The following is a 20611-nucleotide window of genomic DNA, read 5'->3' as shown; positions in this document are numbered from 1 at the left end:
CCTCTGGTACCTAATCAAATATAGAGGACAACATCTAAATTGTCCAGTTTGACTTTCTGGGTTCATACCTCTCACCTTCCAGGGTACAAACAATGTAGACTGGACTTCTCACTCTGCCTTGGGTATATCCCCCCCCACCTAGTTTTATGCTCTTAATATTTTAATAGGGACTCCTTTATCCCCCACTTTTGACCTAAAAGAACATCACAGACCACTAGGTTTGAATTTGTGTTCCTAGTGTTACAGTTTCTGACAGGATGGCCCTGACTTTCAGTGCCTGGGGCTAGTGTGTTCCGCCTCAGTAGAGTTTCTCTACTATTTATAATGTCTCTAAATCTTTCTCTTTCTCTGTGCCACTCTCTTTTTTTAGTGCCATATATTGTCTTGTTTATTTAATGAATACTTATTGTCATCATGTCTAGAGTGTAAGTATCATGAAGGTGCTTAATACCTTGTGTATGTCTTTAAAAAATTTTTTTTAAACACACCTTTATTTGACGTTAGGGAGAGGAAGGGAGAGAAACATTGATTCAGTGTTCTACTGTATGCATTCAGTGGTTGATTCTTGTATGCATCCTGACCAGAGATTGAACCCACCATCTTGATGCATCAGACAACTCTCCAACCGAGCTACCTCACCAGGGCCTGTGTACATCCTTAAATACTTCGGTGGAGTTTAATTTAAACTTTAAGGTATCAAATAAATTATTTTAACATATTGCCCTCTTACCAAGTGCCTTAGGGAAGGACAAAAGTGAGAGTATCAGTTCAGTTATTACTTATGCAGGAGCCCAACATTTGAGCTAATTTTCTAGATGTAAGTTACCTCTTTAAGCACTTAAATTTAATGTTTCCACTTAAATATTTATTACTGCCCTTTGGTAAGCACAGAACACTGGCTATTTAACCTCGTTTTTTGATTACTTACTAATATTTGTGAGACTTACTCATTTTTTTTAATCCTAGTCCTCAGAAATACATGGTAGACAGATGTTGGAATTATTTCTTTATTTTTAATTTTTTAAAAATATATTTTTATGGATTTCAGAGAGGATGAGAGAGGGAGAGAGATAGAAACATCAATGATGAGAGAGAATCATTGATCAGTTACCTCCTGCACGCCCCCCCTGGGAATCCAGCCCACATTTGCAGTCTGGGCATGTGCCCTGACTGGGAATCGAACTGGTGACTTCCTGGTTCGTGAGTTGATGTTCAACCACTGAGCCAAGCAAATTATTTCTGATTAAAAATGTCATTGTTATGATTTGTTACCATGTCATATATATAGAATGTATGTTTCTGGGAGGTTTTTTGTTTTGTTTGTTTTTTGCCAGTCTAATTATTTGCCTCTTATAAAAGTAAAATACGTCATCTGTAGCTTCATGATAGACTATTATCTAATTTTGAATGAAAAAAATGAGGTTATGTATTTAAAAATGCATTAAGATATATAATTATGATTTGTTAACTTTATATAAATAAAACTCAATAACAAAATATTCGGATCACCTCTCCTCAGCTTCCTAACCCTTGGTACAGTCTTTGTTTTTATTATCTCTCAATGCCTTTTTGTCATATGGGTGGCAGAGAGGCTGGGCTAGTTAGATGCGAGACTTGATTTGGGAGAAAGAGCCAAGTTGATGGTGTGAGAAGCCCAAGAGTTAGCCAGGGTTGTCTGAGCTGTGTGCTCTACTCTGAGAGCCAGCAGTCTGGGGACCTAAGTGATCAGCAAGGGAGGGCAAGTGCTCTGGCTCTGGCTGTAAGGCAGACAGCCCAGACCAGCGACCTCAGGCAGGGTCTTTCTGCCTTTTGGCCCCCCCTGTACCCCTGAGCCAGGTGAGGAAGGGCATTCCGTGTTAGAGCCTACAATTGTGAGTTTCAGGAAGAGAACAGCTACAGAGATAGTTCTGACCACTTAACCTTTTCTGGCAGGATTTCCTTCTCTTGTTTTAGCGCTAGTAACTGCAGTACTCAAAACAGACTAGTCTCTAGAGTGCCTTCTGGTGGCAACTGCCAAGGGTTTCAGCCCTTCCCAGCACAGCTGCTGGTCAGACTCCCTTAGGCTCCCTGGGGAGCTGAACACGTCAGTTCTCAGTCAGTTCTCAGCCGCCTGTCGTGTCCTCTCGCCTTTGAATTTGGTCTACCCGAGTCACCTTAAATAAAAGGTCTGCTTCATAGTGTGACTGAGTGTCCTTTCCAAATACCTCAGTCCCTCAGAGGCTTGGAGCATTTGGCAGCAATCCTAACTGCTCTTGCTTTTCTCTAATTCCCAGGATCAGTTTTGTAGATTATTCTCAGAAATCATTGCATGTGAACTTAAAAACCCCAAAGTCAAAAGTGTTAGTATCAGTTCTGTGTACTGATTACTGATCAGGCAGGCCTGTGTCTTCTAGACGAGTGGCTTTAAACATTGAGGACCCCCCAAGAGCTTTTGTTTACGTGGCTTATATTTATTGATATTTACTGTATTAGAAATTAAAGCAAAATTTTAAAATATTTATCAATTCATTTAAAAATAATAAAGCATTTACTTAAATAAATTCACTTAAATATATAACAAGTTAATGTAAATTATTTTTAATGGAAAAAATATATTTTCCAAAAAAGAAAAATTAGAAGAGTGGAAAGTTTACATATTTGTAAATCTTTTTAATAATCTCCTTTTTAGATAACTGTGGGTATTTTTCTTTGATAGTATACTCAAACTTAAATGGTGCTTTCTTAAAGATTAGTTGCAGTGTGGAATCTGAAACTACGTTAATGAACTTTTCATACCTAGTACTCTTGGGGAAGAATGTGGGAAAAGACAACATTGTTTGAACCTTATGGTAGCCCTGTGATGTCATGAGGCATATATTGTTATTTCCATTTTACAGATGAAGTGATTGATCCAGGAGAGAGCCACTTAAAAATCTCTCTGTGACAGAACTACTTGTGGTTTAGAATTGCCTCTCATATGCTAGATTTAATTTTGGGACTAGATTAATTATCCAACGAATAAAGTCTCCCTGTTCAGATGACTGTGTGATTTCTATTTGTCCGATATATGCCTTTTTTTAAAACACTGTATTTTATTTTTATTCTAGACTTATTCTGGACTCTTCTGTGTAGTCATAAATCCTTACAAGAATCTTCCAATTTACTCTGAGAATATTATTGAAATGTACAGAGGGAAGAAACGTCATGAGATGCCTCCACACATCTATGCTATATCTGAGTCTGCTTACAGATGCATGCTTCAAGGTAACTGGAAACGTTACAATACGAAATGCTTAGAGTTTCTTAAACGTCATTAGGTATCTTATTAGATGCTACATTTATCAAAAAAGATTAACATTTTTAAAAGATTAGAAATTAAAGTAGTAAATGTTTATTGTAAAAAATTATGAATTCTTAAAATTAGAATGGGCAAAATGGACATTTTTATAGGAAGCTGGTATGTTCCTCGCTTCATAAATACTCCATGTTAATTTTTATGTTCAAAAGCTCCTAGGCTGTATATACATCTGATCCACACCACAAGCCAGTATAAGCAAAGCTCTGTTGCATTCAGTTTTAAAACCAACAGGAAGAGCCAGCAGGAAGAATAATAAACAGAAAAGGTGAATGTTTTATTGGGGAAAGAAAGATTATAAAATATTTCTTATTTAAATATGTGTAAAAGAGACAGCAAAAGTTAAAAAATGTATTGAGTTGGTTGATTTTTGTTTTCTTTTGGATTTAGAATGAAATATAAATGTAAGGAGTCATTCATTTGAATCATGGCTTTAGACACAATGGTTTGTGGAAGGACATGTTTTAAAAAACCAAAATGTAGTAGTTTTTAATGCACTTAGCATTGCTCAAAAAGACTACATTATACATGGGACTTGCTAGTGCTATGGGAAGTATAACTCCCCCTCTATCTACTTTTTTTTTTTTAATAAATTCCATAAGATATATTAAAATCTATATGGTTCTTATAAAGTAGTTCCATTATCAGAAAACAGGACATGCTATATCCACCTATCATCAGAGTTTGTAGGTCATAGAAAGGCTGCCTTGGTGACTGGGTCTGAAGGGGAGTGTGAGGGGATTAATAAATTATAATATCCCTTTCCTCCTTCAGGTTTTGTTTGGATACTTTTACGTACCAGGTCCTCTGAGGCAAATAGGAAGTACTTCAAGATTAGAATAGTGTCATAGATTGGTAAGGACAGGTTCAATATCCAAAATCAGCTTAGGCTTTAAAAAAGATTATATTTAATAACCTTTCAGAGCCAAAGAATACGAAGAATGGCTATGGCAGTGATAAATTGCTACTAGATAATGGAGAAAGAAGAATTGTCAGCTTCTTTGTTTTTGGTTCTGTGTCTCTGTTAAGAATAATATTTATTTACAGAAAAGCATGTAATGTATGAATGAGCAGACTTTGCCTTATATGGGAGAAGAAATTAGAGAAGGTACACTTCTTCCCTAATTGAAACCATAGTTCCTCATTTAAACAAATATGTTCTGCCCTAGCCGGTTTTGCTTAGTGGGTAGAGCTTCGGTCTGCGGACCAAAGGGACCCGGGTTTGATTCCGGTCAAGGGTATGTATCTTGGTTGCAGGCTTCTCCTCAGCCCAGGCCCTGGTTAGGGCTCAGGCAGGAGGCAATCAATTGCTGTGTGTCTCTCACATCGATTTTTTTTCTTTCTGTCTTTCCCTCTCTCTTCCACTCTCCCTAAAAATCAGTGGAAAAATATCCTCGGGTGAGGATTAAAAAAACAAAAAGACAAATACATTCTTACAATTGAGATTGTAACTCTGGTCTTTGAACTAAAGGCGGAGTTTCTAGAATCCTGGGATGGACTCATATATAATTCTAATTTTTTAAAGGGAAGAAGCATCCTCGCCGGTATGCTCAGTGGTTAGAGCATCAGCCTACACACCAGAGGGTCCCAGGTTCAATTCCCAGTCAAAAGCCATGTACCTGGGTTGCAGGTTTGATCCCCAGCCCCAATCAGGGTCAGGGCACGTGTGGAAAGCAATCAATCAATGTGTATCTCTCACATCAATGTTTCTCTCTCTTTCTTGCTTCTATCCCCCCTCCCTTCTACTCGCTCTAAAAAACAATGGAAGATTAACAAAAAAAAAAGGAGGTAGGGGGAGAGACACTTCAGACTACTGAGCTTAATACACCTGCCAGGAAAGATTCTGGACTCTTGTTAACAGTCTAAAAACAACATGAAAATACCACGTTGCTTTAGCTTAGTAGGAAGGGAAGTACAGTAGACAGTGTAAACAGAGAGACTCTACATGCATTCCGTAGTCTACCGTGATATCCTTGTGGCTGTAGACTGAAAAGTTGCACTTGAAGTGCTTTTAATGATTGAGGTTGGCCAGGTTTATCAGGGTGTGCACAATGGGTTTGTGCCCTTCCCAACATCTTTATCAGTATACTTAACGATGAGGGATGCATGCCCATAAAATTCGTAGATGACACAAAACTGGGAGGGAAAATAAATATATCTGATGAAAATAAACAGAATTTTTAAAATATCTTGACAGGTTTAATGGGGAATTAGATCTAACAAAATAGTTAATGGGTAAATGTTAAAGTCCCAGCGTAGAAGGAGCAAGATGTGGCTCTCTGACTGCAGGAGGCCTGAGCTAGATGCCGCCAGGACCCTGAGAGTAGGGGACTTGACTATCCTCATCTGTCAATAAAGCTGTTGTCTTTAAAAAAAAAATGTGGCTGATAGTATTAATACCATCATTAATGCTCAATGAACATTTATTGAATATTACTGTGTGCCAGACACTGAGCTCATTGCTTTTATGTGTATTAGTTAATCCACAACAACAACCCTGAAAAGTATGATCACTTATCCCTATTACATGTGGCACAAAAGTTAAAAATGTAACCAAGAAAATGGAACTAGTAAGAAGTATGAGCTATGATTCAAAACCAAGGCAATGTGACACATTCTTATCCACAAAAATAAACTTCAATGTAAAAGTTAAAAGGAATTACAGTAATTTATAGCTTTTATTGCATAATAATTTACAAATTGATACAGGAAATTGAAAAAATGCTAAACAGTTCTGTTGTATTCCATTGTGTAAGCAGGGGGCTACCTGCTAATGTACTACATATACAGCACAATTGGGTTGGGACATCTGATAGGAGTTCATTGCATATGCGGTGGCTGACGAAGCTCAGGCTACTTTCCAATGCTGATCAATCCAGGTTTTCAATTACAAATGTGAGCAAGTAACTAAATGTAACTGGGCCTCTGAAGGATCTGCTGCTAGAGAAGAGGGTACCGTGCAGAGGATTCAGAGCATGTGGTCCCACTCAACGGTTCATTTAACGCAAAATAGAAGAAAACTTAATTTTTTCTTAAGTTTCAATAAAATGTATTGAATGAATGAATGAAAGTAATGTTGTTAGACATAAACTTTATTACAAAAATTACAAATTTAGTTTTTGTTAAATTTATACCTAGACATGATATATACTCTAATAATAACTAGGCATTTCATGTTTTTAGTATTAAGTGGAACTTAAAATTTTTAAGTTTCTAATTGTTCACTGTTAATGTATAGTAATATTCATTTTAAATATACATTATATTGACCTTGTATTTTGCAACCTTGTAAAACTCACTAATTCGGGAAGGTTTTTTGTAGATTGTTTGGGATTTCCTGTATAGACAGTCATGGCCTCTGTAAATAGAGACGTTGTTATTTCCTCCTTTTCAATCCTATGCTTCTAATTATTTTTCTTGCCTGTGATGCTCAAAAGCTATTGTGAGAACAGACATCCTTGCCTGCTCCTCACCTTAGGGGGACAGCATTGAGTTTTTCACCTTTGAAGATGATATCAACAAAAGGTTTCTTTGTAGGTGCCCTTTATCAGGTTGATGAAATTCCCTGTGTTCCTAGTTTGCTGAGGTTTTTTTGTTAGTTTGTTTAAATCATGAATGGATATTGAGTTTTATCAAATGCTTTTTCAACATCTATTCAGATGATTACATGGCTTTCCTTTTAGTCTGTTGATACAGTGAATTAGATTGTTTGCCTTTTGGATGTTGAGCTAACCTTGCATTTCCAGGATAAGCACCACTTGCTCCTGTACATTATCCTTTTCATATACTGTTGGATTTGATCTGCCAACATTCTGTTAAGAATTTTTGTGCCCTTGTTTATGAGAGATATTTGTATGTCATTTTCTTTTACTATAATGTCTTTTTCTGATTTTAGTATCAGGGTAAGGCTTGTCTTTTAGAATGGGCTGGGAAGTGTTTTTCCTCTTCGGTTTTTCTGAAGAGTTCATATAGAATTGGTATTATTTCCTTAAATGTTTTGTAGAATTCACCAGTGAAGCTGTGTTTCTGTATGGGAAGGTTTTTTTGGTTTGTTTTTTAATCATCACCCGAGGATATTTTTTTCTATTGATTTCAGAGAGTGTGGAAGGTTTGACTCCTGCAACCCGGGTATGTGCCCTTGACCAGAAATCGAACCTGTGACCTTCTGGTGCACAGGATGACCTCTGTGAGGTTTTTAATTACGCATTGAATTTTTTTTTTATTGCGATATAATTGACATATAATATCATACTAGTTTTACCAATTCAATTTCTTTCTTTTTTAAATTGATTTTAGAGGGAGAATTGGCTGCCTCCTACATACCCCCTACCGGGGATTGAGGCCGAAACCCGGGCATGTGCCCTGACTGGGAATCAACTGGTGACCTTTTGGTGCACCGATGACATCAACCCACTGAGCCACACCAGTTAGAGCTCAATTTCTTTAATAGATATAGGACTGTTCAGGTTATCATTTCTTCTTCTTCTTTTTTTAAAAAAATATATTTTATTGATTTTTTACAGAGAGGAAGGGAGAGAGATAGAGAGTTAGAAACATCGATGAGAGAGAAACATCGATCAGCTGCCTCCTGCACATCTCCCACTGGGGATGTGCCCGCAACCCAGGTACATGCCTCTGACCGGAATCGAACCTGGGACCTTTCAGTCCGCAGGCCGACGCTCTATACGCTGAGCCAAACCGGTTTCGGCTATCATTTCTTCTTGAGTGAGCTTTCATAGTTTATGTCTTTCAAGAAACTGTCCCTTTAATCTTAGTTATCAAAAGTTTTTACATAAAGTAATTCCTAATATTTCCTTATTATCCTTTTAGTATCTGAGATCTGTAGAGGTGTTGCCTCTACCTTCTTTTAAGGTAGGAGCTGAAGGCATTGATTTAAAACTATTTTCACTGTTGAAAATATGATTTAATTTGTACGGATTTATTGAGTATCTCCATAAATGGTATGTGATTTTTGGGGAGGTACTTTGGAAAATATGAGTTATCAGATGAGTCCCTAGTCTTCAGAAGGCTATTTGCATTTTTTAAAATTAAAATTGTTTCCTTTAAATATCAATATACAGTCTAGCCAGTTTGGATCAGTAGTTGAGTGTCAACCTATGAACCAGGAGGTCATGGTTCAATTCCTGGTCAGGGCAGATGCCCGGGTTGAGGGCTCGATCCGCAGTGTGGGGAGTGTAGGAGGCAGCCAATCAATGATTCTCTCTCATCATTGATGTTTCTCTCCCCCCACCCCCTTCCTTTCTGAAATCAATAAAAAATATTTTTTTAAAAATACCAATATAAGGCTGTGTCTGGTCACATTTATAGGTTTTTCAAGATCAGTGTATAAATTGCCATAGTGCTGCTGAAGTTGGTCCTTGAAGGACGTGAAGAACTGAGTGAAGCAGAAGGGAGGAGTAGGGGTGGGACAGTCCTAGTTGGAGAGAATCTTGGAGGTTATGAAGCCCCTCCCCTTACTGTACTGCTAGTGACACTGAAGCCTAAAGTCAGCAGATGAGTAAGAGAATAAACAAGTCTCACTTAGAAGACAGTTGTTTTGTTTTGTTTTTGGCTGGGGGGTAGAAGCATGGGAAATGAAGTATTGCACAGATTTGAAGGATAGATTTGAGTTGTCTAAGTCTCAAATTTCAGACAATGATAATAGCATGTACAGATGCGGGAAGAAAACCATTCTCAATGGATTAAGGATGGAATGCAATTTAATTTTGGTTAATTTTCGTGTTTCAGTTTCTTTACATCTATCAACCCGTTTACAAAAGCCATTAAAAAACACTTGGTGTAGTGGGGTTCTATAGAAATTGCTCAGAAGAGAAGAATCTCAGGGTCTGACAGTTCATATTTATAGTGAACTAGAGGCCTGGTGCGTGAATTCGTGCATGGGTGGGTGGGGTCCAGCCAGCCGCCCGGATGGGGGTGGGGTTGGCCGGAGGGAGGGGCCTCGGGCAGTTGGCCAGCCGGCTCGTCCCCTGGTTGAACTCCTGGTCAAGGGAACAGTCTGCATATTAGCCTTTTATTATATAGGATAAGCAAAGACTTGTTAAAACCTAGTTTTATAGGTAAAGAAGTTGAAACCAGCAGGGAATCCATGGGTCATCTATAGCTACATTAGTCCGTTTGCAGCAGAGCTGGAGTGAGAACAAAAGATTCCAGATCCCACTGTTTTGCCAGTGCCCAGCATGGTACCCAGCACTGAATTTCTCTCAGCAGGCCTTACCATTAATTCTGTGGATGAAGAAATAAGATAGTTTCTGACCTCAGGCAGCATATTCTACTGGGCAGGAGTTGGCACTATGGTTTGTCTAACTTGAAAATACGGCTCAAAGAAGGAAACAGGGAGGAGTCTGAGGGAGTGTCTGAGGGGTGGTTCCCAGAGGAGATACAGTGGAGCCGAGCTGGAGAGGATACGTGGCGACGGCCAGGTAGTTGTGGATCTGGGCGGAGCATGTTGAAGAAAGGATATGGCATGACCTCTGGGAAAGTGAGCCGACAGAGGAGGTGCACATCAACTGTGTACTATGAACGCTGTCTACGGCAACCAGAAGGAAGGGAAAACTGGTAGAAGCTACAGGCATACCTTGTTTTATCTCACTTTGCTGCGCTTCACAGATGTAGGGTTTTTACAAATTGAAGGTAAGACCCTCCACCAACAGAAAAGATTACAACTTGCTTAATTACAATACTCGCTTTATTGTGGTGGTCTGGAATCTCTGAGGAGGTGTGTCTGTATTAGGAGGTGAGCTTTCTGGACCGGGCAGTAATATAATTCAGTTTATACATAGACTATATGAATGGATTTGCTTATTTAACCAATAGAGGAAAAGGTATGGCATAGTGAATGAACTATTTATTTCTCCTTCGTGACACGAATTTATGCCTGAACTGCTGTGAGATCCTCATTGGGCACCTGATAAGGGAAGCAAGCCCGGCATAAGGTAGTGACAAAGAAGCTGCCTAGGCAGGCCTATGACGTTGCGAAGCAGTGGTGAGCTTGGTCAGTAGTGCGGAGAACACAGGCGCTGGAGGCAGACCTGGCTGGTCCTCACCCCAGCACCTTGCCCTTCAGTAGTGTGTGACTTGGGAGGATTACCTGGCCTTCTCGGGGAACATTTCTCATCTGTAAAATAGAGACAGTGATGCTCGTTCATAAGTGATCGGAAGTCATACTTCCTACACCGTTGGTTTTGTCCCTGGGCCAGATGTGGATTTGAATTTCATCTTTTCATTTGAAAATTGAGTTGAATACTTCAATCATTGATCACTTTAAAATCATGCTGGACTTTTTTCATTGCTCTTGCTTCCCTTATTTTTGGTATATATAACATTTGACTTGAGACAGTGGCTAAACATCACATAGAGATATATCCTCCTTGAACCTTCTTTTCTATTCAGTGTTTGATGCTAGTTCTTTTCTCCTTTAAGGTCACATGGTCACACTAATACTGGTTGTGAGTATTCTTAAAGCCATTCTGAAAGGCATTGGTTTTCCAAACTTGGCCTTGCCTCAGAATCACTTAGGGAATTTACTTAACGTGGGATTTTTCAATCCCTACACCACTTGAAAATAATTTAGCAAAGGTGGCGCTCCAAGAAGTACATTGTTATAAAACTCCCCAGCTGAATTTGATAAGCGGAAGTGGCTGAGAATCAAGGTTGATAGGCATATAAAGTTTGCCAAGCCTGGGCTGTTATTTATTTCCAGAGAATCTGTCGAAAGAGTAAGTGAACTTGACTGGATTTGGGACTATCTAACAGGTTGGGGAGGCGTTAACTTGACCTGAGAGGTGTACAGTTACTATTTTAGAGGCTGTTACTGTAACTTTATTATATCAGATACTTTAAAAATCAGGCAAATGGTCACTTTCTCTTTTTCTATTTGTTTTGTCTTATAGATCGTGAGGACCAGTCAATTCTTTGCACGTAAGTAAATGTTGAATATTCAGATTCATTTTTTATTCTGTTGGAAAGTAAAGCAATTAATTTTTTTGTATGGAGGGCGGGGTATAGTAGAACGGTAATTTTTGAGTTTGTTGTAAACCTTGTAGTTATTTTTAAAACTAAGATTATATAAGTTGCTTAAATTTGGTATTACTGCAAACTGGGTTTTTCACACATTTCATAATGTTAATCTGTGAAACTTCCATCTTTAGTTGTATTTCCAAATGTTGATCTACTAAACGTTTCAGTAATGTAGCCATGCTCCCCAATAGGCGTTATTGATTATTATGTGCCTGGTGTTCTGTGCTAAGTACGAGAGAGTCAAGGTTGAATAAAATAGCATCCACAGAAGGAAGTGAGTAGATTTGCACATTCGAGAGGCCACTTTGGCTGTCGTGTGGAAATGGGTTGGAGGAAGAGCAGTGTGGAGGCTGGCTGTTCCGTTATCCGGGCAAGAGATGGCGGTGACTCCAGGTAGAGGGGTGGCACAAGCCTGGAGGAAATGTGTGAATTTCAGTGGCGTTCAGTTCAATAGACAGACTCGCCAGGTTGTGGTGATTTATCTGCCTAAGAAAGGGCTGAGAGCAGAGGTGGGGTTACAATGATTTCTGGCTGTTTCCTGACCTGGGAAGATGAGAGAAAGAACAGATTTGGAGAGGAAGATAATGAGTTTGGTTGAGGACACGTTGACTTTGAGGTGCTTACGGCTCATCTAAGTGAAGCTGCCCACTGGGCCATTGGGTATGTGGGTGCAGCTCAGGGGAGAGAGCGAGCTGATGAGCCAGCAGCCTGGATGGTAATGGACGCCGTGCCCGTGAGTGAGATGCCCCAGCAGGATGTGTTGAGAGAGCACAACGGGGGTGCAGTCCTGGGGGAAAGCGACAGGTGAGGGTCAGGCAGAGGACGCGGAGCTGCAGAGACGGCTAAAACCGGCAGATGTTGCTCAGATGCTTCCAGACCACGCAGTCAGTCGAGTCAGAACCTTTTTCCTGGTGGAGGGTCTTGCCTTCAGTTTGTAAAAAAAACTCAACACCAGTGAAGTGCAGTAAACAAGGTCTGTGTGTAGTGAGCAGCTAGAGAGAGAACATTTGTTGTTATTGTTTGTGTTTTTAATGTGGGAGAGATGAAATGCTGATGAGAGGGAGGTGGGGGCAGGAAGAGGGAATTGAGGGGGTGAGGAGAATGGTGAGACCAGAGAGAGGCTGGGTGTCTGGGCTGGGCGGGACCGGAGGCAGACAGGTGCTAGGTAGGTAAGTAGGGATGGGGAGGCTGGGAATTGAAAAAGTTGTTGTCAAATAGTTTTTCTCTTCCATGGAGTGAAGAGCATTTGTTATCTGGTAGGCAGAGTGGGTTTGAAGGGAGAAGAGAGGTAGAAATAGCTGACACCAGACTGCTCTGTTGTGTAAACTTCTTTCCAGCATTGCTTAGCCTCTGGGTTATACAAATTAGCTCTTCCTAACCAATAAACCACCCAGGAATTCAGTGCCTTAAAACCATTTTCCCAGGGATTGGGTTGGGCTCAGCTGGGCGGGTCTGCTGATCCAGGCCGGCTGAGCGGTCCCAGGTGGGGCTCACTCCTGTGCCTGCAGTCACCTGCTGGGAGCCGTGCTTTCTCCTCCACCTGTCCCCTTGGTGTGCAGCTGGCTAGCCCTGGTTTAACCTGGTGGCAGGGTTCCAGGAGCAGTGTGAGAGCCAGTGTGAAACGAAGTCCAGGTTTCTGCTTGTGTCACATGTACCACTGTCCCATCCCCAGGCAAGACACAGGGCCACTGTCAGGGTCCGTGTGGAGACACGGCCAAAGGGAGTGGACACAGCGAGGTGGGACAGTTGGGGCCATTGCTTAGCCACCATGAGCGTGTGGAATGGAACCAGATCCAGTCCACCCAAGTCCAATCCCAGTTTTTGCAAGTGGGTGCAAATGGGTGACAGTGGAGCATAGGAATTGGGGAGATTGGCAAGAGAAACTGTCTCAATGGACCATGGAAAGTGGGCAAAGAGGAGGGGGTTGAGAGGGAGGAAGTAGCTGCACCAAAGAAGTAGAGGTCTTGATGAAATGGAACAGATAATCTTGGGGATACTGGAGTGCCAGGCAGAAAGAGTAGGCAGTGTGGCCACACAAGGTGAGACAGGAACACCTCGGGTGGGGCAGCAGGAGTGGGTAACTGTCGGAGGAGGTCATCGGAGTTGAGGGTATCACGTTGCCAGGTCCGGGCTGTCATTCACATGAGGAGTGGGACTTGGCAACGTACCCAGCCCCTGCCCCAGACCTTCACCACACTGTGGTCTGAGTCCATGGGTTATGCATGTATGCAGATGTCTTTTCAAAATTATCTTTTGCAGCGCAATTCTGACACTGACTTCCCACCTGGTGCCCGCACTGTAGACACCAGGCACAAGCTCAGGGGCTCCCAAGCCCTGGGGACTTCTGACAAAGTAACAACAAATTTGGGTGTTGCCACTACCCTTCAGAGGGTCCCAGAGACACAGCCTGCATGTCTCTGGACACTTCCTGCCCAGCACACCCTTGTCTGTCACCAACCAGGAAGCTCCCCTAAGTGTCCAAGTCCAGGGTTTTTATTGGGATTCATATATCAGCGTGATTGAATCACTGGCCACAGGGTTGAATTCACTCTCCAGCCCTCTCCCCTCCCAGATCTGGCTGGTATTATGTGGTACAGCAGCCCAAACTCTAATCACCCTTTTGGTCTTTCAGCTTGGCCAGTTCCCATCCCGGAATGATCTAGGTGCCCACTATGAGTCACCTCGTTAGCATAAACGGTCAGGGCCCACGTGAATAGCACAGACATTCCAAGGACTTAGAGGCTCCCTCCCAGGAACCGGGGACAAAGACCAGCCAAATTCTTTGTTATGCAGCATGAGTTAATAAAGCCGCAGCCAGCTTCTAGTCCCCGAAACTCTCCCGGAACCGAGCATAGGGAGCTGCGTGTTTCTGCGGGTGAGCTAGGGAGGGACAGAGCTGTGTTGCCCATCTGCAGGGCTGCAGTCGGTAACCCTGCAGACAGAGCAGGGAGTCAGGTGCAGGGCACCCACTCCCTTTGATTGGGGGGTTGGCAGCTTGGATGACCTTTGCTGATGACTTCGGAATGTCTGGCAGCAGGAAACACTTGGGGAGAGAATGACTGCTGTTTGACCTAACGAGAGGTCAGTGAATACTAATTTACTTTCAGCACCAGAGTGACCATTACAGGCACTAGCACTTGTAATTAGATGGTTATTTCCATTTTAGACTGTCGGCTGTCATCAATTAATAGGCTTGGGTATGAGGTAAGTCTCCGTAGCAGCTGGCTACCTCTTGGGCACAGAGCAGCAATCATCAAGTGCCATGTCTGTCTGTTTTGTTTTTCTTTCCCTCCCTCTCCTGCTTTTTTCTTTCAACTTTCTGAACATCTTATTTATACTTTACATAAAGCTGCAGTCAAGACCCATATATCGATCACCTACATCCTACCATTAATATTGTTCTGTACTTGCTTTATTATATATATTAACCTGTTCATTCTTTTATCCATCCATTAATCTTTTTTTATTTTTGTTGGGAGGAAAACTAACTTTTCCAACTTGGGTCCAGAGTTTGGAGGGTCTGAAAATTAACTGATAACAGGCAAAGTTTCTTTACACAGGCATGTGATGAGTAAGTTGCTGAATAGCCAGAAATAAAAAGGCTTACAAACTGTACTAATCTTCAGCAAAAAGGGGAGAGTAGATAGATTAGGGCTTTCTGGGGAAAGTATGGAAGGGCCTATTCGGCTTTGTGATGTTAATAGACAGCTGAATTAACACTCCTTGGTGCTAAGGGTCAGTCTTTTCCCATCAGGCAACTGCCTGGGTGGGGTCAGTGGCAGCTGTATTTTCAGGAGGCTCTGCTTAAGCTTAGAGAATGTTTCTTTCTGTGGCTGCTGATTGTTCAGATGTTTTCAGTTTAAGTTTTTATACCACTTTGATGAACTATTAATCCCTTAATTTGATGCATGTCAGTACATTTCCCCTTGAATAACGTCAACATATATAACAGTCACTAAAGTCCAGAATTTGCATCTTTAACTTTTGAGACAATTTACGTGTAATAAAATGCATACATCTTAAGTGTACATGTGCTGAGTTATTTAAGTAACCAAAATCCCTATCAAAATAGAAAACATTACTATCACCATCACCCCAGAATTCCCCCTGTGTACTTCCAGCAAATCCCACCCCTCACTTCTTTTGGCATCGCCACATTTTCTTAATTCTTAGATACCTCTAGTTATGATCGTTAATAACAGCTTTTCGTATTTCTGTCTATTATAAGCTACATTGTGACTTGAGAAACAGGAAAATGGGAAACAAAGTATCCTAGGTTTAAGAAAATATTCTATGTTCCTTGGTGCCTTTGAGAACCTACCAAATGAATTCCAGGAGTGTATAACGAGGGTCTTCTTAAATTTAGTGCACAGCCAACCTAATGAACTTTCTGTATAAGAATAATTGTTCAGTCACGTTTATTTAATAGTTATTTTATACTAAGTATCTATGTCTGCATTGTATCATAAAGAAAAAATACAATTGGAAGCAGCATTTCCTTCTGTTTAAGTTTTGTTTTTTTAGTCATTTACTCTGTAGTTGACTTTTTCTCCCCAAAATGATGAGCATGTAATTTACCCTCTGGCCTCATCTGCCTACAACCCCCAACCAGCCTTTATTCCTGCCGACTTGGGAGGCAGTGGGAGCTCCCAGTTAAGGATCCCGGACCCCTGCTCAGTTTTAGTCTGGTATCCTGACAGGTCTTTGGTGAGGACACTCAGAATTTCCTTTATCCTCAGAGAGCAAAGTCCTTCCCACATGCCCTCCATCTAATTGGACAGTGAAATCCTGTTGAGAGGATAAGCCTCGGGCTGACTTTCCTTGTTAGAATTAAATTCACACTTGGTGAGGAATTGACTTCGTCCTCTAAGCCTCCCTTTTAAAGAATTCGGTTTACATTTATGAATAACTCTGGTTAACCCAAGTTTTTTTTTCTTCCTATATAATATATTTAAATATAATGCAACAATTGTAAAACAATGGTTACTTCAGCGTTCTAGCAGGATGTGAGAATAGATTTCTTTTGTTAAGGAATTTTATGTATCATATACAAGTATTACACTAAATGGTGATGACCAACCCAACCTGGATTGAGAACAGTTGATTCTTGCTATGAGAAACATGCCTTAAAAATGTTAAGATAATCGATTCAATAGAATTGATTAAATAGCTAAGGCAACCTAGAAATAGGCCCTATAAATGTAGGCCAACTGATCTTTGACAAAGGATCCAAGGCCACGGAGCAAAGGTAGTCGTCAGTCACTTTAAGAAATGGTGCTGGAACAACAGCAAAAAATGAATCTAGACCCAGATCTTACTCCCGTCACAAAAATAAGCTCAAAATGGATCATGGGCCTAAATGTAAAAGACAGAACTATAAAACTCCTAGAAGGTAACATAGGACAAAACCTAGATGCCTTTTTACATACAACACTAAAGACACGATCCGTGAAAGAAATAATTGATAAGCTGGACTTCATTAAAATTAAAAACTGCTCTGCAAAAGACATTGGCAAGACAATGAGATAAGCCACAGATTGGGAGAAAATATGTGCAAAAGATAACATCTTATAAAAGACAGTTATCCAAAATGTACGAAGAACGCTTAAAATTCAACAGTCAGACTCCTCACCAAAGAAGATACGCAGATGGCAAAAGAGCATGTGAGGAGTTGTTTCACATCCTGTATCATCGTCACTACACACCCACTAGAAAGGATGAAATCCGAAACATTGGCAACAAATGCTGGTGACGCTGGAGCAACAGGAACTCAATTGTGTTCTAAACCTAAAACTGCTATTTAAAAAATTTAAGTCTTAAAAAAAAAGCCAAGGCAACAGTGTGGTGTAGTTGAAATATTATGTTGTCAGATAGGAATCTGGAATTCTTTCTTGTCCCAGCTCTACCATGAACTAGCTCTGTGACCTCGGCCAGACAGCCAGTTTTTTTAGACCTCAATTTGCTTTTCTAGGACTCTGTTAGCTGTCCTCAAGTCTCAACTATAGGAATTTTTAGGTTATTGTAGCTGTGTCTTACTGGAGGGGCGGGGGGAGGGGCAGAGAGTATGCAAATCAACTTGTAATTCTAAGTTTAAAATGTTCTAGGCAAATTGCCAAGGAACTGACTTTGCAGATATCTCCATTAATCTTTGCAACACCCCTGTTACATTTACATTGTGATGGAAAACTTGAACACAAGCCTCTTTTTTAAAAAAGTCTTTATTGTTGAAAGTATTACATATGTTCCCTTTCTTCCTCCATTGACCTCTTCTAGTCCGCCCCCGCCCCCTGCTCCAGCCAAGCCTATCTTGACCATAAAATTTGTTCTTCCTAGTAGACTACTTTCTAACAGTTTTGAAATTATAAGAAATTGACTAATGTTTTATATATACTAGAGGCCTGATGCACGAAATTCGTGCAAGAATAGGCCTTCCTTCCCCCGGCTGCCGGCCCCGGCTTCCCTCTGGCACCCAGGACCCGGGCTTCCCTCACAGCCCCAGCTTCGTCCGGAAGATCATCCGGAAGGACATCCAGTCTAATTAGCATATTACGCTTTTATTATTATCTATCTCATAAAAGGCCTGTGGTTGTGACGCCGTAACAGTGGAATGACCAAACAACCAGTCACCAGCAGTGCATGGAGCACCTCTCACGGTTCGGGACTCACGTTCGCGCAGGGCTGGCGGAGCTCTCGCGGGGCTGGTAGAGCTGGCATGGTACCTGCGTCTCGCTCAGGGCGGGTCTGGGGTCCTGCCGGTGGGGCGAGTCTGGGTCTCGTGCGATTTCGCACACTGGGCCTCTAGTAGATTGAATAATATATATGTTGTTTTTCAAATTGAGATCATCTAAAGCAAGAACTTCAGGCAAAGGGTGTTTTTGAAGCTAGACTGAATTGAATTTTATAAATAGCCAGAGAGAATAAAAACAAAACTAGTGAAGATCTGGGCAAGGGGTTTCTCATTGGGGAAACACCCCTGGTCTAGAGGGAATCTGAGAAAGATCCTGGAACTGATCATTTATTAATGATCTGCTTTACTGCTTCCTTCCACTCTTGGTTTTTAAGCCTTTGTTTTGAATTGCACATCCTTTTGAGGAGCCGAGAAAGCCATAGACCTTTCTAGAAAACACAACTACCTTCAGATTAGGAATTCCTGATCTTTTATGTCCGGAAGCGCTGCAGCAGACACAGGCACCCCACCCAGCAGGCTCCTTGTTTTGTTCTGTTAACCTTGCCCTTGAACCAGGAGACCAGCACAGAAACAAGCAGTCACTCAGCACAGAACTCCTGGGTCAGCAGACCGCGTGTGGTTGGTGGAAATGAGGTCAGATTCCCTTTGTCCTCCTTCTCTTTGAGATCTCGTCCTGTTGTTCTCCTCTCAGAATTCTCCTCATTTTCTTCAAGAGACGTCTGCTGAACTATCTGGTTGGTTCCCTTTCCTGTGACTTTTGTTCAAGCGGCTTTATTTTCTTTGCCTCCATCTAGGACAGATGTGCCATTGCCCATTTAAAAAAATCTTTTCCAAGAATTGTATTCTTTTGATCCTCCATCTCTTTCATATTCAAATCGAAGATTTTTATAAAACTTGTTAATATATTTATCATCATCATAGCTGTTACTACTACTGCTGCAGCCATTTATTGAGAGACTTTGCCAGGTGCAGTGTTAGGCTCCTACCTGCATTCTCTCAGTCCTGGGAAATAACTCTCTCTTTTTAAAGCAGATAAACTGAGGATCAAAGAGCTCAGTAACTTGCCGGAAGCCCCATAGCCAGGAAGTGGTAGGTGGGATTTGAATCCAGGTGGGTCACTTTGACACTAGAGCCACACTCTCCCCCCCACCCCCAACCCCTAGAGCCACACTCTTACACTATCGATTCAGACAGGAAGTGGTAGGTGGGATTTGAATCCAGGTGGATCACTTTGACACCAGAGCCACACTCTTACACTATCGATTCAGGGAGTCATTTGGAGTTTAGTCATTCAAATGACCTCTTGTATGGATGAACGGTTGTGGGGCCGGTAATGGTAATGATTATTGAACGCTAATCATGTGCTTTAGATGGATGGTACTTCCTCTTCACAGCCACCTCACACAGCAGAGGCTGTGGTCCCTGCTAAGATGGAGGGTGTAAGGCTCATCATCTCCCCTCTTGGTAACGCAGCAGGCAAGTGTTAAATACATCCAACTTTGAAACAATATTTTCTACTGGGGTGAGAGGGGTTCGCTGAGAAACCAGAGGCAAACTGAGCTGAAAAGCCCCAGTCATAACTGTACAAGACGAGTCATCATCGGTCAAATGAGATGCTCATTTCTCAGCATAATAAACATTATGTTTGAAACCGACAGCCAACATCATGATTAACCTTGAAACACTAAGTATGTTGAATAAAGTTAAGAACAAAACAGAGAACACCTCTACCATAGCTACTAAGAAATTATACTTGAGTAAAACCCACATTCTTTCCCCTGACTCCTGGGCGCATACGTCCACCCTGTTCCTACATCATCAGTGTCTTCTGCTGTTGTCTGCCTTGCTGGTTAGTTACATCAAATCCGACACACAGGCTGCTGGTTCCTAGAATTTACCAAGCTTTTTCCTTCTTTGGGGTTTTAAAAAAAACAAAACATTTTTATTGATTTCAGAGAGAAAAGGAGAGGGGGAGAGAGAGAGAAACATCATTGATGAGACAGAATCATCAATCGGCTGCCTCCTGCAGACCCCCTACTGAGGATCAAGCCCACAACCCTGGCATGTGCCCTGACCGGAAATCAAACCGTGACCTCCTGGTGCATACGTTGACCCTTAGTCACTGAGCCACGCCACGCTGGCGGGACTTTTGTGTTTGTCTTTCCATCTGCCTGAACACTATGCCCCCAGCTCTTCACTTGCTAGTTCCGGCTCATCTTTCAGGAAGCTCTTCCCAGATCCTCACCCTTTGTAGCATTCCTCACATTCTGTAATCATCTTATTTTTCTTGCTTATTTTCTGTCTCTTCTCCTAAACTTGAGCTCCATAAGGACACGCATTTTTTTTTCACAGCTACCTCTCTAGCACTGAGAAGAATGCCCTACATGTAGAAGTAAACTTGTAAATATTTGTGGAGTGAGTGAATGAAAATTATTAACCTTATCTAGGTACCAATGGTAGCCAGGTAGAAAACAGAATGGTGATGAAAGGACATTAATGACAGGAACAAAAAAGATTTTCAAAGAGCCTAGGAGTAAACTTAACAAAACATG

The 20611-nt window shown here is 41.4% G+C and overlaps 1 protein-coding gene across 1 annotated transcript in view; it reads left to right on the top strand.

Annotated features, from left to right (window-relative positions):
* The window catches only part of MYH10 (myosin, heavy chain 10, non-muscle), a 141703-nt gene that overhangs the window by 24153 nt on the left and 96939 nt on the right, over positions 1–20611 (top strand). Inside the window, 2 exon segments of the mRNA XM_015562590.1 lie at positions 3087–3243; positions 11245–11272. Of these exon segments, the coding sequence (XP_015418076.1) occupies positions 3087–3243; positions 11245–11272 (185 nt within the window).

Source organism: Myotis davidii, unplaced genomic scaffold, assembly GCF_000327345.1.
Source record: "Myotis davidii unplaced genomic scaffold, ASM32734v1 scaffold37, whole genome shotgun sequence".
Lineage (NCBI taxonomy): Eukaryota > Metazoa > Chordata > Mammalia > Chiroptera > Vespertilionidae > Myotis > Myotis davidii.
This window is presented reverse-complemented; position numbering and strand designations above follow the sequence as displayed.